This window comes from Kwoniella mangroviensis (assembly GCF_000507465.2).
Source record: "Kwoniella mangroviensis CBS 8507 chromosome 1 map unlocalized Ctg01, whole genome shotgun sequence".
In the NCBI taxonomy this organism is placed as follows: domain Eukaryota; kingdom Fungi; phylum Basidiomycota; class Tremellomycetes; order Tremellales; family Cryptococcaceae; genus Kwoniella; species Kwoniella mangrovensis.
Window position 1 is genome coordinate 5,722,169 of NW_027062533.1, and position 24,735 is coordinate 5,746,903.

The 24,735-nt window shown below is 44.0% G+C and overlaps 7 protein-coding genes across 7 annotated transcripts; 2 read left to right on the forward strand and 5 right to left on the reverse strand.

Annotated features, from left to right (window-relative positions):
- Positions 1–1,957: 1,957 nt before the first annotated feature.
- I203_102141 (uncharacterized protein) lies at positions 1,958–4,738 on the reverse strand (the record flags this gene model as incomplete). The annotated part of the gene is made up of 4 exons (XM_019146646.1): positions 1,958–2,164; positions 2,253–3,055; positions 3,214–4,407; positions 4,465–4,738. The coding sequence occupies 4 exons, from the start codon at positions 4,736–4,738 to the stop codon at positions 1,958–1,960; spliced, it is 2,478 nt and encodes an 825-aa protein (XP_019004179.1).
- Positions 4,739–5,577: 839 nt separating this feature from the next.
- I203_102142 (uncharacterized protein) lies at positions 5,578–9,023 on the reverse strand (the record flags this gene model as incomplete). Its single annotated transcript, XM_019146647.1, has 16 exons — positions 5,578–5,648; positions 5,782–5,995; positions 6,078–6,228; positions 6,304–6,375; positions 6,453–6,527; positions 6,601–6,631; positions 6,700–6,904; positions 7,046–7,639; positions 7,701–7,774; positions 7,843–7,864; positions 7,928–7,967; positions 8,045–8,141; positions 8,207–8,328; positions 8,381–8,510; positions 8,622–8,733; positions 8,865–9,023. The coding sequence occupies 16 exons, from the start codon at positions 9,021–9,023 to the stop codon at positions 5,578–5,580; spliced, it is 2,169 nt and encodes a 722-aa protein (XP_019004180.1).
- Positions 9,024–9,463: 440 nt separating this feature from the next.
- Positions 9,464–10,706, reverse strand: I203_102143 (hydroxyacylglutathione hydrolase; the record flags this gene model as incomplete). Its single annotated transcript, XM_019146648.1, has 7 exons — positions 9,464–9,533; positions 9,621–9,725; positions 9,791–9,932; positions 10,001–10,041; positions 10,107–10,193; positions 10,258–10,370; positions 10,512–10,706. The coding sequence occupies 7 exons, from the start codon at positions 10,704–10,706 to the stop codon at positions 9,464–9,466; spliced, it is 753 nt and encodes a 250-aa protein (XP_019004181.1).
- Positions 10,707–11,389: 683 nt separating this feature from the next.
- I203_102144 (uncharacterized protein) lies at positions 11,390–12,237 on the forward strand (the record flags this gene model as incomplete). Its single annotated transcript, XM_019146649.2, has 3 exons — positions 11,390–11,434; positions 11,500–11,664; positions 11,728–12,237. The coding sequence occupies 3 exons, from the start codon at positions 11,390–11,392 to the stop codon at positions 12,235–12,237; spliced, it is 720 nt and encodes a 239-aa protein (XP_019004182.2).
- A 573-nt stretch (positions 12,238–12,810) lies between these two features.
- On the reverse strand, positions 12,811–16,142 carry I203_102145 (uncharacterized protein; the record flags this gene model as incomplete). The annotated part of the gene is made up of 11 exons (XM_065517033.1): positions 12,811–13,101; positions 13,166–13,495; positions 13,604–13,765; positions 13,825–13,879; positions 14,065–14,153; positions 14,220–14,407; positions 14,513–14,713; positions 14,763–14,850; positions 14,905–15,087; positions 15,156–15,281; positions 15,723–16,142. The coding sequence occupies 11 exons, from the start codon at positions 16,140–16,142 to the stop codon at positions 12,811–12,813; spliced, it is 2,133 nt and encodes a 710-aa protein (XP_065373851.1).
- Positions 16,143–18,810: 2,668 nt separating this feature from the next.
- On the forward strand, positions 18,811–20,707 carry I203_102146 (uncharacterized protein; the record flags this gene model as incomplete). The annotated part of the gene is made up of 8 exons (XM_019146651.2): positions 18,811–18,937; positions 19,000–19,146; positions 19,226–19,453; positions 19,507–19,984; positions 20,145–20,217; positions 20,308–20,404; positions 20,475–20,565; positions 20,623–20,707. 8 exons carry the CDS (start codon positions 18,811–18,813, stop codon positions 20,705–20,707), a joined length of 1,326 nt encoding a protein of 441 aa, XP_019004184.2.
- A 2,218-nt stretch (positions 20,708–22,925) lies between these two features.
- Positions 22,926–24,141, reverse strand: I203_102147 (phosphatidylglycerol/phosphatidylinositol transfer protein; the record flags this gene model as incomplete). The annotated part of the gene is made up of 7 exons (XM_019146652.1): positions 22,926–22,952; positions 23,059–23,135; positions 23,248–23,339; positions 23,481–23,560; positions 23,629–23,722; positions 23,781–23,799; positions 23,967–24,141. 7 exons carry the CDS (start codon positions 24,139–24,141, stop codon positions 22,926–22,928), a joined length of 564 nt encoding a protein of 187 aa, XP_019004185.1.
- Positions 24,142–24,735: the final 594 nt, after the last annotated feature.

The following is a 24,735-nucleotide window of genomic DNA, read 5'->3' on the forward strand; positions in this document are numbered from 1 at the left end:
TTTTTCTTTCTACTAGTTGTTTTCGGCAAAATCGTTAAATTGGAAAGGGGCGTAGAGTATGGTAGATACTCGATTGAGTAAGTCGTGGTTCGTTTTCTTTCTCTTGAGGAGCAGAAACAGGAATGGGAAAAACGTCAAAACCTCGATGTTAAAAGTTGACTGAGCTTTTTTTTATACCTTCTGTGCTTCGATTTTACCGCATATACCGATAATGATGCGTATTCGTATTGATAACGTGATTATGATCGTCTTTGGTCCAGAGTGGGGAAAGGGAAAGGTCTTTGATCGATGTTGATTGATTGTTGTTATCCTACTTTTGATGGCATCAAACAATTATCTGATGATGATGAAACGTTTCTTCTCGTCCTTTTCGGAATTGTCGGCTGCTACAAGTATGAATCATAGATTCACGATCACCTCAGAATCTCCTGTTATACTATGATCTGGGTTTACAGGTTCTGTATCACCCAAGATTAGCAAAAGCAATTGAAGATGTAGATGAATTTTCAAACAGTATGGGATAGACTTATCACCCGTCATGAATGAGTAGAGTGGTATTTGACGACAGATAAGCATTTCAACATCCCACCAACTTTACAGTCCAGCCCTCGTTCCTTACTGAACTGAGCTTCAATCAATCGATCTTACTCTTCCCCTTGACTGGACTTTGCAAACCCTGCCGGGTGCAAATCAACAACAAGATAGATAACAGCAGCAGAACATGAGAGGAGCATCTACACTGTCCACTCGCAGAAGTGGATTTCCCACGGGGCATGGTACGAGTGTATCCCAGCAAATGTAATGTTTGAAAGGGATCAGCTGTGTGTCGGTCTCTCCTTTCTTACAGTTAGTAGTTCCAGAACATCAGGATACTTCGTATCGCGGGTTTACTTTCTACTCGAATACTCCGCAATGATCTCCGCCGGCATCGGAGATGAGCTGAGGATCTCCTTATTACTGCATGATTTGAGGTAAACCCTTAGAGCTGTGTCGTACATGTGAATGAACAACGTAACTTTCTCTACAGAAAAGAAGTTTAAAGCAGTTCTTCGGTCCCAATCACTTCGTTGAGGTACAGACAATTGGCTTGGTTAAGCGATGACGACTCTTTTCACAGCTTCAGATCATCAGACTGACAATGGACAGATGTTGATCATCTCTTGGAGGGACAAACATTTCGATATAGCTTGATCGCTTGGACAAGGGAACACACATGTATAGCGAAGCGGCGACGAGAAGCATAAGCATGATAAAGGCATAATGACAAAATTACCATACATCCCTCATGTTGAATATGGTAAAAAAAAGGTATAGAAAGTAAAAGAAGCTAAATATGATCTTAGTACGATCCAGAAAAACGTATCAATGAACCATTGATGAGACAATCCTCCTCTCCTCCTCTCCATCTCAATGACAGTAACTTATATGCTGGGTAAAGAAAAAAAAGTATACATACCCAATCGGTAAACCCCAAAAATCACCACAAAGAAACGATATGAATAAATGTGTCAGTATGAAATTGAAAAATTGAAAAGAAAGATAGGTCAGGCAAAAGCTATATACACCTCTCCTCGATGCGAAAGAAAAAGAAGAAGGATCTTGTAGAGTGGTTGACCAACAAGATGATAAGGAGATGATTGATATATAATCACAAGAGAATAACGACTAGGGATTCTTCGCAGATATTGGCGCGGTACGGACTGGGGAGAGCATCCAAGGTCTCATCGAATGAATGATCTCTCCCTCGAGGAGGGCATGTAGATGTTATCTGGTTTTCTGGTCGTAGATGTCAATGGTAATGATAATGATGGTAATGGTAACAATATACACAAATAGAGAAAGGCCAAGAATCAAGATATGAGAATAAATGATAGAAAGATCAGATACCGAAGATTAAGCTCGATCAACTGATCAATCGGTTCGAGTCCGGATGAACGACGTCGAGCCACCAGCCAAACTATGCTTTAAGAGCCACAGGAGCAGTCTCAAGAGCAGTAGGCATGCTCGCAGTTCCTACGGCAGATGCAAAGCTGATGGGAGTCTTCTTGATTTCGGGAGCAGCAGCGGGTGGAGCGGGAGAAGCAGTTCCTGACTGAGCAGCTGTAGAGGGTTTGGTAGAGATGATCACTGCGTCTGATTCAGAGTCCGAGTCCATGGTCACGCTCTGTCATAAGCAACCATTGGTATCAGTGTTTTGTCGTTCGATCATCCATCAAACCAAGATAGGCAGATGATCGAGATGCTAAACTCACTCCGGCTTTTTCACTCTTCTCACTATCACTCGCGTTTCCATCTCCATTATGTTCAGTCACCTTGACCTGCACTGGGGATTCAGGCTTTGGTGGAGCAGGAGCAGACAGAACCTGAGCAGCTGTCTTACCTCCCCATGAAGGTTCTTTCTTCTCAGAAGTGGGTGTACCTGATCCTAAACCGAGAGCAGGGAACTCATGAGCTTGAGGAACTCGTTGAGAAGGAGTAGTAGGTCCTTTCTTGTCATTTCGACCGTTAACGAAATTACCATGACCGTTCACTTGAGGTGGGACTCTCGAACCGGCCCGTCTGGGATGTCCATTACCATGGAAAGAGACGTTGGATGGGGCTGGCGAGTGAGAGCGAGAAGCGTTGCCGTTTGCGTGCACTCTTTGTACACCAGGCTGAGAAGCTGATCGGATGATGTTGGGCATAACAGGTTTAGCAGGGAGAGTCTTGGCGGGTTCTTCGGAAGCGGCGGTTTCCCCGTCGACAGTTACTGAGGGTACATCTGCAGTTTCGGATTTCTCAGCGGCAGCGGAGGTAGCTTCGGATTTGTCTTCAGTAGCTTGAGCAGCGGAGGTGGAGGTGGGAGCAGAGGCATTGAGACCTTGTTGAGCTTGAGCAGCAGCCATTCGCTGATGTTGCAAGAACTGAATCTGCTGTTGGTGCTGTTGTTGTCTGAACGAAAGATCGACAGGACCATTGTGGAATCCTGGTCCACCCATCATTCTCATACCTCGAGGTCGACCAGAGAAAGATGGTGCAGGAGGTAAGATTCCTCGAACTACATCGGGATGTCGGCCTATTGATGGTGAAACGAAATACATTAGCAAATATTTACGAGATTTTGTGAACCTTGTCTCGGAGAATATCATTGCTGTCGTCAAAAAAGTGAAAATTTCGAATAAAAATATACCAAGGTATGTCATAACATAATAAATGAGGAGTGTCGATACTCACAGTCATTACCCTCAGCATCAAGATGAGGGAATTTACAGAACTCGCCATTCCTACAGTTCCCTTGGTTGTAGAAAGCGCATGGTGGGGGGTTACCGTCCTTCCAACTTCCCAATTTGGCCGAACCGGGACCGTTGGGAGCGGGTGGTCTACCCATCCATTTGGGTGCTCCGCCTGAGAAACTGGGTTTCTTACCGTGACCGAACGGTTTGCCTGGCATACCGAACTGTTGTTGGTTGAAACTCTGTCTTCGAGCGTGGGCCGCAGCAGCGGCAGGACCGTTGACAGCTACAGGGGGAAGAGGAGGCATGAAGCCTGCCGGAGGGGGCGAAGCAGCGGCGAAGAATGCTTCGGCAGGAGGGATGGAGGGAAGAGAGGTACCCAGCATTGAGGGCGAGAGGGGTGACATACCGAATTGACCGGCGGGAGGAGGGGGAGGTGACATCATATCTACAGAGGGTGGAATAGGAGGTTGGAAACCGGGAACGAAAACTGGTGCGATTGCTGATGGTACATGTTGTTGTTGTTGTTGGGTTTGATCATGCTGGGTATCAGAGAGTTGTGATTCTTGTTGTTGTTGGGGTATATCAGATGCAGGTTGTTGTTGTTGTTGTTGATCGACTTCGTTTGGTACAAATGCTTGGTTGTTTGAAATGAAATAAGGTCCTGGAACAGGTGGGTAGGGAGCTGGATAACCGTTTTCGTATCCTTGAGGGATGAATTGGCCATTGGGACCAATAGGGCCTGGACCAGCAGGGAAGAAAGGTTGATGTCTAGGATGGAAGAAGACACACGAATTTCCGTATTTACAATTAGGGAAATTTCGACAAGGGATAGTTTTGGAAACTTCAGCTGGTGGGAGGTTGTTGGGGTTACCACCGTTAGGCGAGGCGGTCACACCGTCTTTTCTTTGTCCAGTAGGTCCAGCAGGTGGAGGGATGAACATTCCTCGTTGTTGCTGTTGTTGGGCATCCGCAGGGTAGAATCCAGGTTGTTGGTAGAACTCATGAGGGGGCATACCCATGAATTGAGGTGGAATACCGTACATTGGTTGAGGATAGAGAATAGAAAGCATCAAGGGGTCGTTCGTAAGTCCAGGAGGTGGTACAATAGCTCCTGCTGACAATAATTCTCTGACAACTTCATGGTGGTTTCCTCGAATGGCAAGTACAATAGGAGTGCATCCGGTGTTGACATCTGTCCATAACGCGGAATCAGTATTCTCGCTCAAAAAGGGCACATATAAGTACTTACCAAGACTTTCCAGACTTTCAAGACCTCTTGACAAGACAGCTCTGACATCGTCCAGTTTCCCTTCAGCACAAGCTACATGCAATTCACCAATGGTTGCGCTACTCATCTGACTCTCCAATCCGTCCATTTCACCAGTTACAAGTTGTTCATCTTGACCACTAACCGGTCCATTCTCTTGAGCAACAGCAGCTTGTTCAGCTTTGAGTTGTTGGACAGGTGTTTGGGCGTCGGCTTGAGCTTGAGCAGCTGATGAGGTAGCAGGTTCAATAGCCATTTTGGATTATATTCTTCAATGAAATCTACCTTAAGGAGTAGACTGGATAGACTTGACTTCCTTTCCTCTTAGAATCAGCTGACTTCGAATGCACCGTTTTATGTTTTGAAGGATTCGCACCAGAAGCAAGGATCGTTGTTGGTAGTTGTGACTGATGCTACTATACCTAGGAACAAGACCACAAGAACCAATGTGGATTTGATGCAGAAACCTGTTTTTAGCGGAAGTTGAGGTTGTGTTTTTAGGTTGGTTGGAATGCCGTTTAAGAACTCGTTTTTTCTCTCCTTTTTGTTGTGGTAGTGACTATTGGTGAAGCGAAAGAGGTTTGGAAGAGAGGAGTCTTTCTTGAATAAGTACGGCTTTTATATAGTAGGTCAAGTGTGAAGGATGAGAAGAATGTGAGGATATATGTAAAGTATTGGTATACAATGTAGTATTCGTATGTCCATATACGAGCAACATCCTTTTTTTCGCTTTTCCTTTTTTTTCGAGGTTGGGTTTGAAAAAATATCCGGTATTATTTTCACTTATTGACATTCCATTCCCATTACAAAACGACCCTGGGAACAAGGGTCAAAAGCACGAGCGTGACACGAGTCTAATGGGCCATTACAAACTTTCCTAATCATCGGAGCAGTTCGGCTTACCATGAGACATCGCGGCAACCACGTGTCCGCAATACGTATCGGATCTAAAGTTCGCGTCTGTCTATCAAAACCAGCTGATCCCAGGTGAGGATTCGTACGGTTGTGAGTTGATTGCTAAGAGCTCTACATATATGCATCCAATAGTATGACGACTGGACACCAATTCTGGAACCAATCGAGTCTTGTGACCGTTCATTGACTCTGGCTTTTCAGGTATTTGTCTGCCCTTCCCAACGCCCAGATACAGAAGATAAACTTGAAAGCTGTGTTTGGTGGGTGGTATGTCAGCCCTGCATTCATGCGTTTTGAGAACAGTTCCAACCGACAAGGGGAGAAAGAGAACGGACCAAGGACCGCTGCTGCAGAGCAGGTGGCAGAAGTACAGCATACACTTACCAGGATAATCAATGGCACAATTCTTATTGAATATACCCTCCGTATCTTCCTGCTCCCATCTACCATCCGGTTTCTGCCTCTTCATGATCAATTTGCAAGCCCTTTCAATGACGGATTTATCCCCGTATTGACCGTAGATGAGAGCTAAGACTGCCCAAGCGGTTTGCACCACTTGAGACTGTTCATGTTGAGCGTATTCCATAGTTACGCAAGACTAGAATCAAGCGACGAATTAGCCAAATCCTTATATACAGAATGGTGGTGGAGTCAAGAATACAGTATTAAGTGATACCCACCATATACGTCTCACCCCATCCACCATCCTCCATCTGTCTATCAACCAAGAATTTACACGCTCTTCTTACTCTCTCGGAGTTTGCGCACGTCTCGCCTGCGATGGCAAGTGATTCGAGGGCGAACATCGTAGCGTAGGTAAAGCATATTCCCCTGTGTTACATCGTATCATTAGCTCTACATGATCATAGTAGAAGGATAACCTGGATTTCCTCGTTTCGTACTCACCATGAACCATACCACGATCCATCGGGTCTCTGAACATCATGTATGTATGTTATGGCTTTGTCAACAGTGATCCTATTTCAGTCCAACGACTTCAGTATGGCTCAGACGATTAACTCGGATCACCTCCTGGTTTCGAAACCAGTACTTACTGTATATCCTGTTGACGATAAGTTGGATCAAGTTTACTGAAATGTTTCAAAGCAGAGAGAGCCGAGGTTGTACACCTGTTCTCGTGACAGTCAACTCAAAGTTCTGAGCATCATTGCTTATCCTTAGTGAAATGAAGATTGGACCTACTCAGGGTACTCGTAGTCCACCATAATATTCCCTACATTCACGTATCATCAGATAAGCCTTGATCCTTCATAGTGATGACCAAAACATTCGCTGACTCACCGAACACCTCAGCAGCATTGAGCCACTCCATCTTGGTACTTCCTCTTTGAAGTTCATAGCTCGCAAACCCTCCAGAGGGGTTCTGCATCGATAATATCGTGTCTATCGCATCTCGCATTCGTCCCAGATCAAGGGTCTTAGGGGCATAGGGAAGTGATTGGATGGCAATGACAGCTTTGAGGCCTTCAGAGACACAGTCGCTCACCTAAGAAAGGAGAGATCGATTAGCATCATTAGGGGCTCCCAAATCCCAACACAACTTGTAAATAATATGAAATGCAAGACAACCTTTGTTGGGATTAAGATTTTTCAAGTAGTCAAATTCGAGAAAACCACATTTACTCACAACATAGCTCTGTTCAGGTGTACTAAAAGCCCAAGCACCCTTTGTTTGATGTCTATAATTCTCATGATACCATTTGGGATTCTGTCTCAGCTGAGCTTTATCAAGCCAATCTAACATTTTCAAAGTCGATTTCTTGAATTCCGGTTCATCCGCTAAAGAAGTTTCAACGAGTGCTTGAGCCATAAAAGATAAGTCCCAAAGTTGACTACCGTTCGTACCCATCATCATCAATCCATCTTTACTCAACCACAAAAAGTCATCTACTCTCGATAAATGACCTTTGAAAGCTTTCGAATCGGGTCCTTCTTTAGCATATCGACAGACCATGTTAAATGCTTTGGATACTGGTCCAATAGTTTGGTATCCCGTATTCTCGTCTTCGTACCGGATCAAATCATATACTCGCTTCAGAGCGGATTTCCGTAGAGGTAAACAGGATGATACCCCGGGCAGATTCTGCATAGCCTCATAGTATGCCAAGAACCCATGAGCGATATCGAGGACAGGATGATGAGGGGAGTATACGTCATAGGGACTGATGTTACTTTGTTGAGCAGACCATTTGATGCTCTCATATGGCTGAGTGTAGATTTCCTTCGTTCCCTGTATCAGCTCATGCGAATAGTACAAACAGAGGTCAGAAGTGTCAACTCACTTGACGTAAAGTGAAGACAAGAGGGGTGAAGGTGCCAACGAATCGAGAACCATAGAGATAACTCATGGGCGTGACTGCGAGCAGAATACAATTAGTAGAGTGATGACATTGGACCTGTTCGCGCATATGCGACTCTACTTACAAGTCTGTCTGACATGTATCCACTGATTACGATCGGACAAAGTCAGTCAAAGCTCTCAGTATTGGCGACATTACAGCTGACTTACCCATCTCCAAGGAGCAAATGGTACCCAATCAGGCAGCAGCCTACGATACCAAAAAAACTCAGTACAGATCTTCTTCTTTACCATTGATTGCAATTCGGATAGACTTTCGGCACTCACCATAACTCAGGAGATATACTGCCTACACCATCCCACTCATAAACACCTAAAACACTCAACCATACTTTCCCCCAGGTAGGTATACCCGTTGCTCCTCCTTTTCACGTCCACAATTCCCTGGTTAGCTCTATTCAACTGTATACGGATGTACAGGGGGCTCACCCATCTCATGTATCAAAGCCCTAATCTCCGTCATCGGGCCTTCATCGGGACCCATCCCCAGTATACGTAAGGCAACGTAGTTCATCACTGTGCCAAAGACTGTCGGTGGAGCTGCGGTATGTCTGCAACCACAAATCAGCCATGTAGAAAGCATCCCGTTCAGAGTAGACTTACAGTCCCCATCCACCTTCTTTTCTTCTTTTGTTCAATATATACCTCTTCAATTCCGTTTCTTGTTCTGGGAGTAACTTTTGTCCACAGACGTTCATAGCGATAACTAGACCAGGTATGAGGAAGAGTGGACCTGAAGTTATGATATTTGACATCAGCGCTAGTTCTCCATACCTTCTTCTCCAAGGATGATGATCACTCTGGAGATGAAAAGAGGATACGATCAAAGCAGTGAAGGACTCACCTCCATACTCGGTGGAGAAATGTCCGTCATGAGATTGCAGATTCCTGTAAAATTTATAACCATTACGAGCGGCTTCTAAAGGTGTCTTTGCTTCAGGTAATTCCGGTGTTCCCTATATAGATCAACAGATGAATGATCAGCATGATCAGTATATGATAAGTCCTCGTAGTCATAGCTCCCCTATGTGTCCTTTCGAACATTGACAGAATTCCAAATATCTGATTATTCGTCTGAAGAACTCACAGTATCTAACCCTAGCCAGTATTTCTCGGTCACATCCTGAGGCCATTCCTCCCTCTGTTTCTCATCACGTAGATATACCCATTTCTGCTGACCGTGCGAATCTTCGCCTACTTTCAACCTCCAGCCTTTCAAGTCGGTCGAAGGGAATTCAAAGTCCATTATGTTGTCAAAAGAGCGTGTTGTGTTGTCAGATAAAAAGACGCAAGATGGTTTCCTTGTCTACCTTGGTCTTCACCTTGTAAGTGGGAAGATACGAAGGGCGAGACTACACTATGAAGATGTAAAATGGATTGAGACCGTATAGGCTGACGTTAGTGTGACAATGCAGAGATCATGATCAAGATGGTACGAGCTCATTCATTCGGTTATCTTTCATCTTGGTCTTAGATCATCGTTCCACTTGTCATTGCTGACTTTCCGACGGAAATAACCCATGGTGTTGCAATCAGATGGTCATGACACCAAACGTCCGTACTGAGATGATGAGGAAGACACCAATGCAGGCTCGAGGTGGAGATATACAATAGGTCTGACTTCACAATCATGCATGCTACAATCTACAATCGACCTCATCGCTACAACCTTGCACCCCTACCATATCACATGGCATTCTTCATCTCTCTCAATTTACCCATTATCTTCACCGGATCAGATTCACCCGTGGCTTTCCTATACGCACATGAATATGTTCACATCAGCACGTACATAGTAGGCCAGCAATGAGTGACTCGGACAGAATATATCACTAGGACTCACCGTGCTTCGGGTCTATCAAGTCTCATAAATACATTCCATCCCTTCTCATCTCCGATAGTCGATTTACCAGTGGTGCAATTATCGTTTTCAGCCTTCTTCAACAATCTATTCCGATTGACAGATATCAGCATAGGCAACAATTCAAGTTGGGGTTATGAATGTTCGCTTACCCTTTCAAAGCTTCGTTATCAGGTTCGACTGTTAATCCAAATTTAACACTTCCTTTGGTATACTCATGACCATTAAATACTAAAGTATCATCAGGTAACTTGGATAATTTCGTTAATGCAGCATGCATCTCCTCGGGTGTACCTGAATCACCACGAACGATTGTTAGCTACAAGTCGAACCATTTTCCGATTCGCTAAGGAATGACTCACCTTCAAAGAATCGCCCGCATCCTGCCAGGAAGAGGGTATCACTAATATGTGTCATCCAGTGTGAGCTACTAATGTATTCTTTGGGAGAGATGATAGATCAGCTTACCCGGTGAATACACCTTTCTCGCCAGTCTTCTTATCCTCTACATAGAAACAGATCGAATCCTGAGTATGACATGGTGTATGATAGCATCTAGAAACAGTGACCAAAGTAAGCTGATGAATTACCGCCTCTAGTCACGGAAAACCTGACTCACTTGACATCGATATCTTGTCCTAGCTTGAACGTATCACCCTCTTTCACTATCACATTCGTTCCTGGACTCTGGTTTGAACCGGCATAGGCTTTGAGGCCAGGATGAAGGGAGAGCTATAATCATATGATTAGCACACAATATTCATCAAATTATATGGTCCCATCTCACCACAGGCCCCTCTCAACAAAGCAACTTCATGCATCATCCTCCTACATCACACCTTGCCCCCTGTGCTACACGGGAGGTACACTTACGAGTTTCGAATTCCCACCGGAATGATCATTATGATGATGAGTTGTGATCAGACTCGTCACTTCCACACCATGTTCTTTTGCCGCATTGGATATCTTGTTGGCATCGTATGGGTCGACCACGGCAGCCTGCTTGGACGAATCGATAAGTAGGTACATCCAATTATCGGATCGTGCTTGGATAGGGATGACTTTCATTTTGTTGCTGAAACATGAGATACGTCAGCTTGTCTGTAGCTCCTTGGGCATATGACTGGTTGGGATCAGATCCTCACGGTGGACTAGTACTGAATTGCCTCGTTGTCAACTTTATTATCCGCGTTGCACTTGTAGCTAGAAGAGACATGGTTGATAGACAGTTCAGCAACGATACCCCTCGTAATCTTGATCCAATACGACGTTGGGTTTTATACACTCAACGTCATTGAGCGACCCACCTCCACTTGACCGAGTATGTAATTAGTACACCCATCTAAATGCAGATCCATGCACTACCTCGGCTCTTGCTGCCATTTCCCGTTGAGGTGATTCTATCTGCAGATGGAGATGGGATGGAGGTCTCAGCGGAGTACGCCACTTTTCGTCTCACTGTAGTTAACTTGCATGTTGATGCGAACAAAGGACAAAGCTAAGGGAACGGAGAGGAAGATCGCTTGGCTTTAGAATGGGTAATACTCGTAAGGCATCAATCAAATCTAACTTTCCCAACGTGCATTCAATCGACATTCCTTTCACTACGAGATCAACTGTACTCCATCAAGTACCTATTTCTCTTCTCACCACTCTTCGCCATCGTATCGCGAAGAAGGACATATTGTGTGTCCAACCAGGCTGAATACTCGATTCGAAGAGCACTAAAAACACGTAGAAGAACGATAGAGATGATGGGATTCAAGAAGAAACTGACCTCGTTCTTACCGTCCGATGTAAGTATATCACCAAGTCAAAGTCAAAAGGTGATGAGAGACTGACGATAGTCGGATGTATCTAGGCGACAAATCGACTACAGAACGTGTTAACGGTCGAATGGGAAGGTCAGGGTAAAACTGTTCTCGTGGAATTACCAGATACCGCCCGGAACGAGAACAACGAAGTTGAGATGGCGGGTTTGACATCGAGTGCAGGAGGTTATGGGAGATTGAATGATGACGATGAGGTGGGTTTGTCTATGATAACACCAACCGATACAGCATACTGATGTTTTCAATATTATTGATAGGATGAAAGGTCTTACTCTCGACCTTCAAGATCAGCTTATAATCAAAACTACGACAACCCATATCAAACATCATCTCTATCATCTTCATCAAAACATAAGAAACATCCTTCCTACTCGTCCAAAACTCTTCCTCCCATCCCTCCATCCAATAGTAGCAAAGTAGGCAACGTCAATCGTAACCCTTTCGAACCGGAGTATCATTCCCCTCAACCATCCTCTTCTTCCACCTATTCATACTCGTCTGGATCTGGGTCGTCGCCATATACCGTATCGACCTCTCAATTTGGTGCTCAACAAGCATACAATCAAGGGAATGGTAGTCTGAACAGGATTGGAGAGAAGAAACCAATGCCTAATCCCTGGGGGAATAAATACAGGGAGGATGATATTGATCTATTGGGTGATATCGGTGGAGGAGATATACATAGCTCAACGACAACCTCATACTCTCGGGATGAGTTGAGAGATACTAGGGACAATTACGATAGTCTTGAGAATCCCTTCAGGTAGAATGAGTAAACTCTACATACCCTCAGTATTCAATCCTTCTTCCGTCCAGCTCAAACATTATTCGCTCTTTTGTACGAGTTCGATATCTTTCTTTTGGGATATTTCCTTTTATCTGATGACTGATCTCTCGTGTCTTACCCATTCGTTTTTCCATTCTATCTCTTGGCTTTGCCTGTAAGGTTGTATTTCGGACTTTCATACCTTTTGTACAAGGGGACATTTATAGATATATCTGTTCTATTCTATTTCAAGAGATGCTATACCACAAATTACATATTATAACAAAAGGTATCTTGCAGAATATGATTGAATGGTCCGCGTGTGCGAAGCAATAAAATCTAACTATCCCATTCTATCCTATTCACCTGTGAGTAAACTAGATCGGTATGATGGCCATATATAACATCATAAGGTATTTCACGAATCATGAGAGAAGGATTCGTGGTCACGGAACAGTAAAAGCCAATCATCCCATTCCAATCTTTCTATCTATGAATATCGTAAGATCGTATTGTCCATTTCGTATGTCATCAAGAATACCATCTGGTTCCTTTTGGTTTTGCTACAGTCAATTTAGATTGCATGAAAAACACCACTCCACATGTTATAATTCCACCCTCCTCCTGCTCCATCTTGGCTGACATCCATCCCTTTACCCTCGATAATCACTTGTTTGCCATATTTCATCACTTGGAATGATACTTGTCCAGTATAGAAAGGAACAGGTATCAGGTTGACTGTGCCGACCTCTAGTGGGATCGGTCGATGGGAATGACCGCCATTCTGTATATGCAGAGTGAACGTATCTTTTGAGGAATATTGGGAGGTTGGAAGGAGAATGAAGAAGTTTAATAGATCTTGGGCCTATAACAGCAATAATATCAATAATCAGTGGATGATCCTCTGGAAAATCCCTGATGTGACTCACCCATTCAGAATGATCAGGTTTGCCGACCCTATCTTGCGCAGTGCTCATATCCCTGCTCTGAGTCCTATACCATACTACCAATTTCCCTTTATCTCCGTTTCCATCATTGGAAGGTGAATCCTTCTCTGGACTACGACATATTTGGTTTTTCCACTTTTGGATGAAGTACTTGATCATGACTCTAAATCCCTCATGGTCCATCCCCTCCGTCCATCTCTCAGAACCAGGTTGAGCACCCAATAAAGGTCCAATATAATGCGACTCGCCGAAATCGTTCCATGAGATGATTTCGATGAATTGCGGTGATTGATCGGGAGGTAAAGAGAGGAGCTGCGAGAATCGTGATGGTTATAGTAAATCATCGGATCGATCTGTTCGGTGCCAAACATCGTTCAGCTTACTCTCCGCGAGCGGTGGTGTAGAGTGAAGATAGCTTACATATCCAGTTCCTATAAAATATTCGAAACACCCGTCAGCTGAGCTCAAGAAAATGTTAACATGTACGTTCTCAAGAGATACTGACTTGTTGAATGCCCAATCTCCCTCTGTACCATAATGAGTGAAGAACAACGGCGATACAGAAGCCATATATGGTTTTTCCTATTACACCACAGTCCCTATTAGCACTCAGATCAAGGCGATGAGTCCGAGAGACATACATGATTTAGGAATGGTTTGTCCGAGTCCAAGTTGGTTGTATGGTTGTTCATCGGCCTGAAAAATATGAAAAAGCATGATTATCAGCTCACACAGTCGCCCCCATACATGCTACGATTTCATTGGTATACTCGTGGTATTAGACCTGATGTTGTTTTACCCCTCTCGTGAAGTTGAACTTATATCGATGTTCAGAGGACTAAAACGGATGTAGAAGAGATGCGCGATGTAAGAGGACTTACCAAGCACCGTTCCAGTGGAACGCACCATCCACATCATCTTTTGCTAATATCTCCTCAGGAGGAAGGAAGAACGAAGGTATGAAGAAGACCTATGATCCATCGAGAATTGGTGTGAGCGATAGAATATCTTGGATGGTTGCTGGAAGCGGACTCACTTTTTCTCCCGATATACTTTCCACCCCATTAATGACCTCTTTCCATCCATCATCACCCAAATCCTGTCCACCGAACGTACTCAACACGATCTTATCATCCCATTTGAGTTGTGCCGATCGCCCGAATTGGATAATCTGTGATACTTTGGTTATAATCAATGTCGGATATGTCGGTAATACCATCAGATCTAATGAAAGACACAATTTGAGTTTGGTTGAATTGGATGGGGAAGAGAGAAGATGGTATGCCGTAGATGCTTGATACTACAATCGCACAATTTTGTATGTAGCACCGATGCCCCTTCGCCAAGCAGCCCCTTTATGCCCGCAATAAACTGCCGGATTGTGATCGATGACCAGTGGAGATAAGTCACGCTCGTAGACATATTCAGGCGGCGGGTCGGCGTGTCGCCGCAACCTAGGCTCGGTGTTGATGCCAGGTATGGCATTGGCGGGCTCGGCAAATGGGAGCAAATTTTGCCAACCGGGACGACCTAGGAGATGTCAGCGCATGCAGTACAAGCTGTGGAGAAGTGGACTGACCTTCCACGATATGACTTATAGTCGTGTTGGGCAGATAAAACCATCGCTCGGGTGAAGTGAGTTGTATCACTAAACGTCTCACTTTATCCTAGATAATGAAAGGCATTAGTGTAACCCTTTCGTGAGGTATTGAGCGACTTACCGGGTAGGTTTGTTGAGGGTGGCCTGATGGCCACATCACGACAAAAAATTCGCCGCCAAGCAATGAACTCTCTAATGCCCAACCACCTTCACCGTACCAACCAGTCGTACCATCTTCTTCCTCAAGCTCACCATAAATTTCCCCATTGGAGATGCTTGGAGGTGTATTGTCCGTTACGCCAATCTAATTTCAATATCAGCAAGTGCAAAGTAACATTAATGGCTGCATGAAGTGATCATTTCATAACTCACGTCGTTCATTCGCATGAGATGGACCATCTCATGTAGGATGACCACAGAGACAAAGAACAATATGTAATTCAGCGAGTTAGGATTCGATGAGCGATTCTCCCAAGCTTTACCCGCAGATCGAACGAGCTAGATTGATCGTTGGTCAGCAAAGAGTTCAACATATAGATAAGCAATCAGATACGACAGTTCTGAGAGATGTTTTCGAGATGTCCTCGGTATCTCAACCAAGGTCCACCAGCGGAGATGTGATCAAGGGTACATGAGGAATCCGATTAAACAGCTCTGAGAGATGTCTTCGAGATGTCCTCGGTACCTCAACCAAGGTCCACCAGCGGAGATGTGATCAAGGTTACATAAGGAATCCGATTAAACAGCTCTGAGAGATGTTTCCGAGATGTCCTCGATACCTCAACCAAGGTCCAACAGCATCGAAGATGTGATCAGGGGGTATATTCTCCTCTAGCCTTAACAAGGATGGAGCTTCCATGATATTCTTCCCATCCCAAGCTTTGAAGGATTCAACGATTTGAGGATTGGAATAATTTCCAGGACAGAAAGTTGACTTACATCAATCCGTATTTTGATCCAAGGCAAGATCTCTGGATCGGTTCCACCGTATCCATCAAGATAGGGATCAACGACTATAGTCATTTCCCCCGATCTTTTGAACTGATCAAACCTGGCCTCAACGGACTGGTTGATCGGAATTGTTCTTGGATCGAGCGGTAGAGGTAGAGAAGCTTTGTCGTCGACAGGGGCTTCATCAAGACTGAGCGATCTGATCACCAAGTCTCGACAAATCGGACTGAACATGATACGTCTTGCGAGTCTAACGGCCAGCTCTAACATGACCCTCTGGGCCTCATCTTCAACTGCGTCGTTCGCCACTCCGTCGACGTCCAGGATCGGGAATACGGTCTGAAGGATATAATTCGGAGGTGCGTGGGGCTGAGCATGGGCAGAGGAGCTTGCGGTTTGATGAGACATTTTGGTTTGATTTGTCGGGCGAATGAGCGATTGAGTAAATGAGCGATTGATGGAAAGATGAGGGACATCAACTTAGGTGTAGCAAGATGGGATCAGCCAAGTAAACATCACATCGGCTATTCACGACCTTGTAAAACCGAAGTCATTGTGATAATATACCATGACGTGTTATTTGATTTGATCCTGGCTCTGGTCGCATTATTGCGGTTAAGTGACGTGTATCACGTGGCATCGCTAACTAGCTTCGGAGTTTGGTTCAGAGAGGCTCGAGTGTCGTCGGAATCAAGAGATCGATGAATGGTGACACCATCCGCTGATTCTATCCATAAGCTTCTTGTGCGGGACAAGACCTGCTCTGACACTTCCGACGGTTGCTGCATTGAACTCAGGATAGATAGACACTCGCGATGGCGGTACACGCTCGGATCCCTCGCTTTCAGTGATGTTCATCGCACGGATCTTATCGTCTCGTTTCATCGAAACAAAGAGATCATTGCATCCAAAGCTTGAATACAATGAAAAAGATCTTTCTATCGTTAGGATAGTGATTGAGAACATTAATATTTTTGTTGACGATTTTCGCTTTTCCACCTTCGATCATTCCTTAGTACTTGTTATCTAAAACTAACATAAGGTGAGTTACAAAAAGCAGCTATTCCTACTGAACCGCGTACAATATGAGTCAATAACCCGATATCCAAGATGATTTACAATAGGCCGAAACTCACAATGAACTTGATTCATCCTTTTTATCCGTTCAAACTGTACCTCGTGGTCCTTTTTGTCGACTTTAGAAGACACGACTTTTATCTTTTCACCGATCATCAGAAGCTTCAATCTTATTGTCTACCTGCTTGACGACGGTCCGATGTAACGCTTTTTGTGTAGGATGTAATAGAAGAGCAAGACCCCTCTGCCGAAGATGGCTTGGGGAGTACGAATATCGTTGTTTCGGGCCGGATCGAAGTTCAGTAAGCACTGATCGTGATTGTGGCTTCACAATGCGGATCTTACAATTAAGCAGACCCAGACAACGAAGAGAAGAAAGGACAAAGAGGGGCGTAGATTCACATATCCTTCTCCTTCATCATTATCATTGAAAATACCCTTTCTGGGAAGATGCCAAATAACGAGTTGATCAAGTGGGGCAAACAACAATGCAAAAGATGGAAGTAAAAGCAATGAAGAGAAAGAAAAGTCCGAACAAACAAAAATAAAAGTCGTGTTTTCTCTTTGATAAAACCTGACTACTGTTGATCCCTCTTACTCGTCCCTCATGATGTATAACACTTACTTATATCTCGTTCAATTCCAGACCCTTGACTAATTCACATCGACACACAAGGATGGTATTTACCGATTGAGCTAAAATCCATCTTTCATAGCAAAATGACGTTGATGATCATTGTGTTCACAACAATAGACCTTCTGACAACCCTTGATTTAGGCTTAAAGCGGATGACATATCGAACGAGATCCATGTATTCATCTCGACTTCGCCAAAACCAACAAAACCACCCATTCATCTCCTAACTTCGCCAAAGTTGTTTTTGTTGGGGAAGTAATCATGGTGTAGCAGATGATGCTGAACCGAAGAAATGGTAAAAGAGAAGATTTAAGGGATGATGATGATACACAGCAAGCACACATCATCATCCCATCAAGACACGACTTTAAGGGTACTTCTCTTTACTTACCTTGATCAATGATCAATAAGCTACGGCAAGAGCTAGCTTATTCCCCACTTGAACATAAGATGATTCGGTTCCTCGTTTCTCGTTCTATTGTCAAGCTTTTATAATTGGGTTTTCCGATTTCTTCCCTTTTCCCTTCCTCCCTCTCTCTTTTCTTCATCATCATTACCACAAAGCCCAATCATAAACATTTTCTTATTGTTTTGCCACTGTTCCGACTTCTCTCATTGTACGTTCTCATATTCTTAAATTGACTTCAATTGCTATTCTATTCTTCTTCGTGGTATCGGTATCTGAATCGCTAGGATCTCTTTCTTTCCGTTCCGTTTCCGCTCGATCAGTCAGTTTCAGCTCTGGTATTTATTGCTCGTTCTCGTCTCTCTTATTGTCTCGGCATTTCCACTTTTCTCTTTCAATTTCCTTATTGTATCTGTTCTTTGTTGGAACCATCTCTAGCTTGTAACAACAGTCACAACAAGAAGACTCACTCGGATCCCAAACGATCATCATCGGGATAAAACTTTTCACTTCACCTGCCAATCAACCAAATCACAAACGGGATACTCGTAAAGGGACCTAAAAACCTTTCACCACCTCGTCAAAAATCGATCTTCAATTGTCAATCGTATTACTCGCAAGTCATTCACGTCGATCATCCCATTGTAAGTCCACAGCCCCCTCTTCTCATGTCTCATCCTTATCTTATTGTGCCTGATCATCATCGACCACACGTCACGTTTGATATCAACAAAATCTTTCCCCAAAGAAAATGAGAATGAAATCAATTAAAAAATGATCAATTCTTACTCATCCGAATGACAATTGATGGATATCATACACGCCCGAATTTCATTCATTCTTTTTCCCTTCCGTTATCCCGATTTATTCTCGTACTCTTTGATATCTTTACATACTACTCTATCTATTACAATACTGATTTGTTCATCCTCGAGTGGAATAGGAACATCACATCCATGTCAACTTGTGTAATGAGCAACAGTACTCCATTCAGTTCTACCGCTCAAGAACGTACTATTGAGTTCCAAGATAATTTTTTCAACACTACTCTATCCGACGACCTCTTTGACTCTTCTTTCTCATGTGAGTAGTCAAACCTCTCCCCCTCCTACATACCGCATGACTAACTACGACGCTCTACACAGTCATGAACCCAGATTCGAGCAATATGGAATACTATATTGCCAGTCCGGATGGTCGAAGGTCCCCTGAACCTCCCACCACCGAACAACAACATATCAATCATGAGGATCAACCTCAAGGTCGTGATGAGAATATGGGAGGTAACGATAGTGAGTCCCAACCCTTCATAAATACACTATAATTGGTCTGCGCACGTATTCAAGCTGATTGTCTGTTCTCGTTCGATAGTAAATAACCATCAAATCGAAAATCGTCACTTCTCATTATCACCTTTGACAATGACCGATCCTCATGCCATCTTCTCTCAACCACAGGCCAACACCGAGATCACCTCTGGCTCATATCCTTATCCACCATACGCCATGACCTACGAATCGATATCAGCACCTAGCACAAGCCACGGTTCCACCAATGTCGCCCATCATCCTACCTTCTTCCACCCATATAGATCAAGTGGTAAGTGATTCCCTCAGTCTGTAACATGAGCTGACGCTATACCAATCTAACAGCTACCGGAGACTTCGCCAGAAATCCTCGTTCTCCTCCACGATCGCCAGCTCTCTCCTCATCACCTCATGGCTCCTCAGTCTCCCATCGACTCTCTTTCGGAGCGCCGACTTCCGTCAGTCCATCATTGGTCAGCCCACATAGCATCGTAGGATCTCAATTATCGGATAACTCACCAAGTCATCCATACATGTATCAACTCCCTTTGACATACGGTACACCCTTGACTAGCGTATCAAATCTCGCCAATGTCTCACCATCGGGTCCGGGATTATCGATGGTAGCTGGCTTCCCTGTACCTACTCAACTTCATCCCCAACAGACCAGTCCTCCATCGAAAGGTAGACCCATCACCCGTCCTAGACAGGCTCGAACGAATAATAAGAAAATCATCAAACAGGAGGAAGATGAGATAAGCGACGTAGAAGAGGAAGGTAATACTGGAGGTAGTGGTGGTCTAGGGCTTTCGGCTGGTGCCAAGTAAGTTCAACCATCAACATCATCGACATCACACCATCATCCCTTTTCACACATACCACCGGGGGTCACTGATCACTCTTGAGGGTCTTCGCTACCCCATCTTGGACATCTTTGCACGTTGCGAGAATCACGGAGCTGACTCAACCTCATGTATCACCAGTAACAACGAGGACAGAGTACCAGTCTCATCCAAGCGGGAGGATGTTCGAAAAGCCCGTATCGAAAGCGAGCAGGTGAGCTCGTCGGCGGTGCGCGAAGCTTCTTGCTGAGTGCCGTTGAGGGCCATCATCAACTCTGCAACAATAGCTGATACGTCTGCTTAGCGTCGACGTGATGAACTTCGAGAAGGTTTCAAAAGACTCAAAGAAGCTTTGCCACCTTCCAATCAAAGAGCTTCCAAAGTCAGCCTACTTGATCGATGTTAGTACGACTTGAACCTAATTCATCGTACAGTATGCTTGTGGCGCCTGACTCTTACTGTGAATTGTAGCCGTCGCGCATATTCAATCGATCGAAGCTGCCAACAGATACTTACTGGGTCAACTCGAAGATGCCAATAGAGAATGTACCAAGCTTCGAGAGTACGTACTGATCCAGAGATGTTATTACAACGAGAGGGTACTGACAAACAACGTTAGAATTCTTCACAATGACATCGTCTTGAGACAGCGAACTGCTTCCAATAGCCCTGGATCCGGTTCTCAAGGCAACAGACCCCAATAAATCAACAAATCTTCCCGCTTCAATTTTGTGATACTCTCACGAGCGATATGCCCAATGTCAGTTTCTAAGGTACGCTCGTTGGTACTTCTACAAAATGGCAATCAGGTGCTGATATAGGAAAATGTATTTCAACATGTCAGTCAACTGATGCTATTCTGCCAATCTCCACGAATGTAAATAGAACTTCCAACATGTACATAACACGCATCGATCGCTCTCCGATTCTGCCTTGTTCTGCTGTTCCATCTCTCGCTCGACATCACTCTTATCACAACAATGTACATATACTCCTAGGATAATCATCCGACTTGACATACTTGGATCGGTTCTTTCACGTACCACTTACGAAACGAACATAACGATATCTACTGCATATAGACCTATTTCATGTGTCTTGTAACGAGTGTAACGAATCGAACGACTGGTAATACGAATCGAACGATCTCTGGCGTAGTTCGCGCTGCTCGGCCCCTTGCCACGATAACACACGATTCTCGAATTTCTTTTTTTCCCTTTCTTGATTGATTGGCTCTGATCTCTTCTCTCTTTTCTGACTGGCGTCTTTTCTGTTCTCTTGCTTTGATCGATTATTCTGCTTTCTTGCTTCTGTCTGCTTGATCTCGTCCCGATTGTGTGATACTTGTTTCTCTGGCATGTAGTTATTTCTAGCCAGCTCGTCTTGTCATTGTGAAAGACGTATAAACACTTCCTCAACTAGTTTTACGTTACTTGTGTACATCGTCACCCTCCTTTTGTTTCCTAGTCTTTCTGATCTCTTCATAACCCACCTGTTCATGCGTTCTCAAAACAAAGATAGCTTCATTCTACTGGAATAGAAGAAGTTGCTTCTTCCTTCTCACCCCTCCTCTCGGGTGGAAGGAAGATGGATCTTTGTGGTTTCTTCAAATTTCGAAGAATTGATCATTAGACGGTAGCCTTGAAATTGCTTTTACCATTTCTTTTCCATCAGGAATGAAAGGTAATTGGACCTCTAATCATCTTCTCGAACGATATCTTACCTTTTTCTCATTCATTGCCTTTATGTATACATTCTTTTTTGACCATTCTGTACTCGTTGTCTCGTTTCCTCTTCTAGTCATATTCTCGCATCTTCTTCTTTCTGGCTTGATTTCTCTTATTCTTGAAGTAGTTTCTTCCGATCTCTCTCAGCTTGTTGTCTTTGTATTGTTTGTCTCTCTCTCACACACCCATACCACCATTCCCCATCATATGTGGATATACATCACATATATATCTCTTGCCACAAATCACCGTCAACAACACCATCCAACAATCAACCTAATCGATCAACTCAACTCGGACTCGAATTTCATACCGATGGTATAGGTAGTCTTTCGAAAAGACTTTCTTCATCTCTGGACAAGATGATTGGACCTATTGCCTCTGAAACAGATCGGTAGTACTGGTATACTTTCTTCGCCTTTTTCAAACCATGAAAAGGTGTATGGACCGATCTCCTCCCTCTTTCTTTTATTTTAACATTTTGACTGGACGTCAAAGTATCGGTAGTCTGGAATTGCTTCTTCCTTCTTTGATCAGATTGAAGATGGACCGATGAGAAATAACAAGATATGAGGGTCGACGTTGATAGCCTCACTGGAATTGGGGTTGCTTCTATTAGATAAAAAAAGCAATAGATGGATCAACGTGATCTGAAATCGGTGAGGTTGGTTGAATCATGTTTTGTTCTGGTCAGTGTTGGTTGGATATGTTTATATGTTTATAGGATATCTGGATTTGATTCGGATTGGTTGAAGAAGAAGGAAGAATATACACGATGGAATTTCACGATACGATATGATATGTTACGATATGCTGCGCGTTGGAAATGAAGTTGAGATGAAGATATGATTATGACTTTGATATAATATTCTATATTTTAATGGCTTGATGAATTTCATAAACTTGTAAAATCAATCCATTTCAAAAGCTTGAATTATATATGTGGATTCACCAGTAATTATTCACTGATGCATGCTTGGCTGAACTTGTATTTGAATTTGATTGAATTTCATATCGAGACCGAACAATACTGACAATCTTCAAGGAAAGGAATATTACATATAGACTGGAATGCACTCAAACCATGACTACTACTACTACTACTTCTCGTACTTCCTCGATAACTGACCTTCTAACTCTCTATCATCGACGATTCGTTGGGAATCAGACCGGGACCGTATCGATTCCAGATGATTTAGTTCCCCCCACCTGGTCTTTTCATCTAGTTGTGGTGATAATTGACATCAGCTTTGACAAGCCTAAGGCGACGGGCAATGGAGAACGAATCGACGAGATATGGAAAGTGCAGGGGAAAGCTAAGGACTTACGAAATCAACGAAAAGATCGAGACAGACCATATCTTCGTCTGTGTCGGTATAACCTCTAACTTGGACTGAGAATTTAGCTAAAAGGGAAAGGTGCGCGGTCAGTTCATGTTGTTGGGACTGATGCTGGAGCTAAGCTAGCTGAATGGAAACTAAGATGGTATAGGGTCATGTCGAATGTAGGATACATACCCTTTGGAATCTCTTTGGGTAGTTCAACGGTTTGTTTAACCTTGTATGGACCTGGAGATACTGGGCATTGAACGGTTGCGTTGGCATTTCGACTGTATTGAGCACCATTTCGGTTAGCTTGTCTGATCTCTCTGGATGTAGATCATTGGTGAATGATTGCTTGTATGACAGATTGAAAATTGTCGTGGGATTGTTGTCATCCGGAATGAAAGGAGAAGAGACAGACAACTCACGCTTCCTCACAAACGTCGAATTGCTTTTGCAATAACTTGATCAAGCCGAGCTTAACAGTGACATCGGCATATGCACCTTCCTATGAGGACAGTATGGGTCATTAGCATAGGAAAGTAAAATATAAACTTTAAATAAGTCGTATCTCACCTTGATTGGTTCGATCACGTCTGCTTCGACTTCCACAGTGAGGTTCTTGCCTGGTACAGGTGGATCAGGAGTAACGTGGATAGATTTGAGTTGACTATTGGAACAGGAATGTAAGTTTAACGGACCAGAAGCGCAAGACGAGATAAGCTTACACTGCATCAGTTGCGAGACCTGTTCATTCAATCAATCAATGATGCGAAGAGGTAGATCACGTGCGATAAGGTAACGATCAACATGATAAGGGAGAGAGAGATAGCAGACGAGGAAGTAACATGTCATTCAGCTCTCATCATACGACTGGCATGACTTTGGGTCAGATAAGCTGCTTCCGAACTCACCACAATCAACATAGCTCCAACTATCCATAGTCCTTACGTCCCCATCCTTGACGGTGGTAGACACTTTGCCACCTCCTGATACGAGTTCACCTGCCCAGCCGAGAGCATCGGCAGCCAAGTTTGCCGAGGCTGCTGTAGCGAGGAGAGGGAGTAGAGCGAGGGAGGTGATTCGCATGATGTTTGTGAGTGGGATATATGTATGTATGAGAGGGGGATGAAATGGATGAAAGGAAGATGGATGATGATGTGAGATGAGCGATGATGACGGAAGTGGTATGATAGGGGGGGTAAGTTAGTTAGTCTCAGACTCAACTCAATCTCGGTCCAGGAACAGAAATCAGGGTAAGAAGGCCATGTCACGTGATATACAGATCGACAGTCAACGAGAACACAAGAGATGCTATCTGCATTATTCCGTCAGAAATTAGTTTCGTTTTCTGATTTGAGCTCCTGGATCACTTCCTCATACTCGTCCTGTCAGTCAACCGACCAGATGCGTTGTCTATCGTTGATTGGGATGATAGTGGGCATGAAAGTGGAGGTTCAAGATCATGCTGTCCCAACTTTTCTAGTTCTACATCTATGATTCTGTTAGATCGCCTGTCTTCAATATTCGCCAACGCATAGCCATATAGTTGCACCCAGTCGATAGACCCGCAATCCTTCGAAAAAGATGAAATCAAATAAAGCACGACCGTCCCGTCGACCTTGTCTTTTTGAAGAGTATGTCAGATCTGCACCCCTTGTGTAGGAGTGGGAGGTATGGATA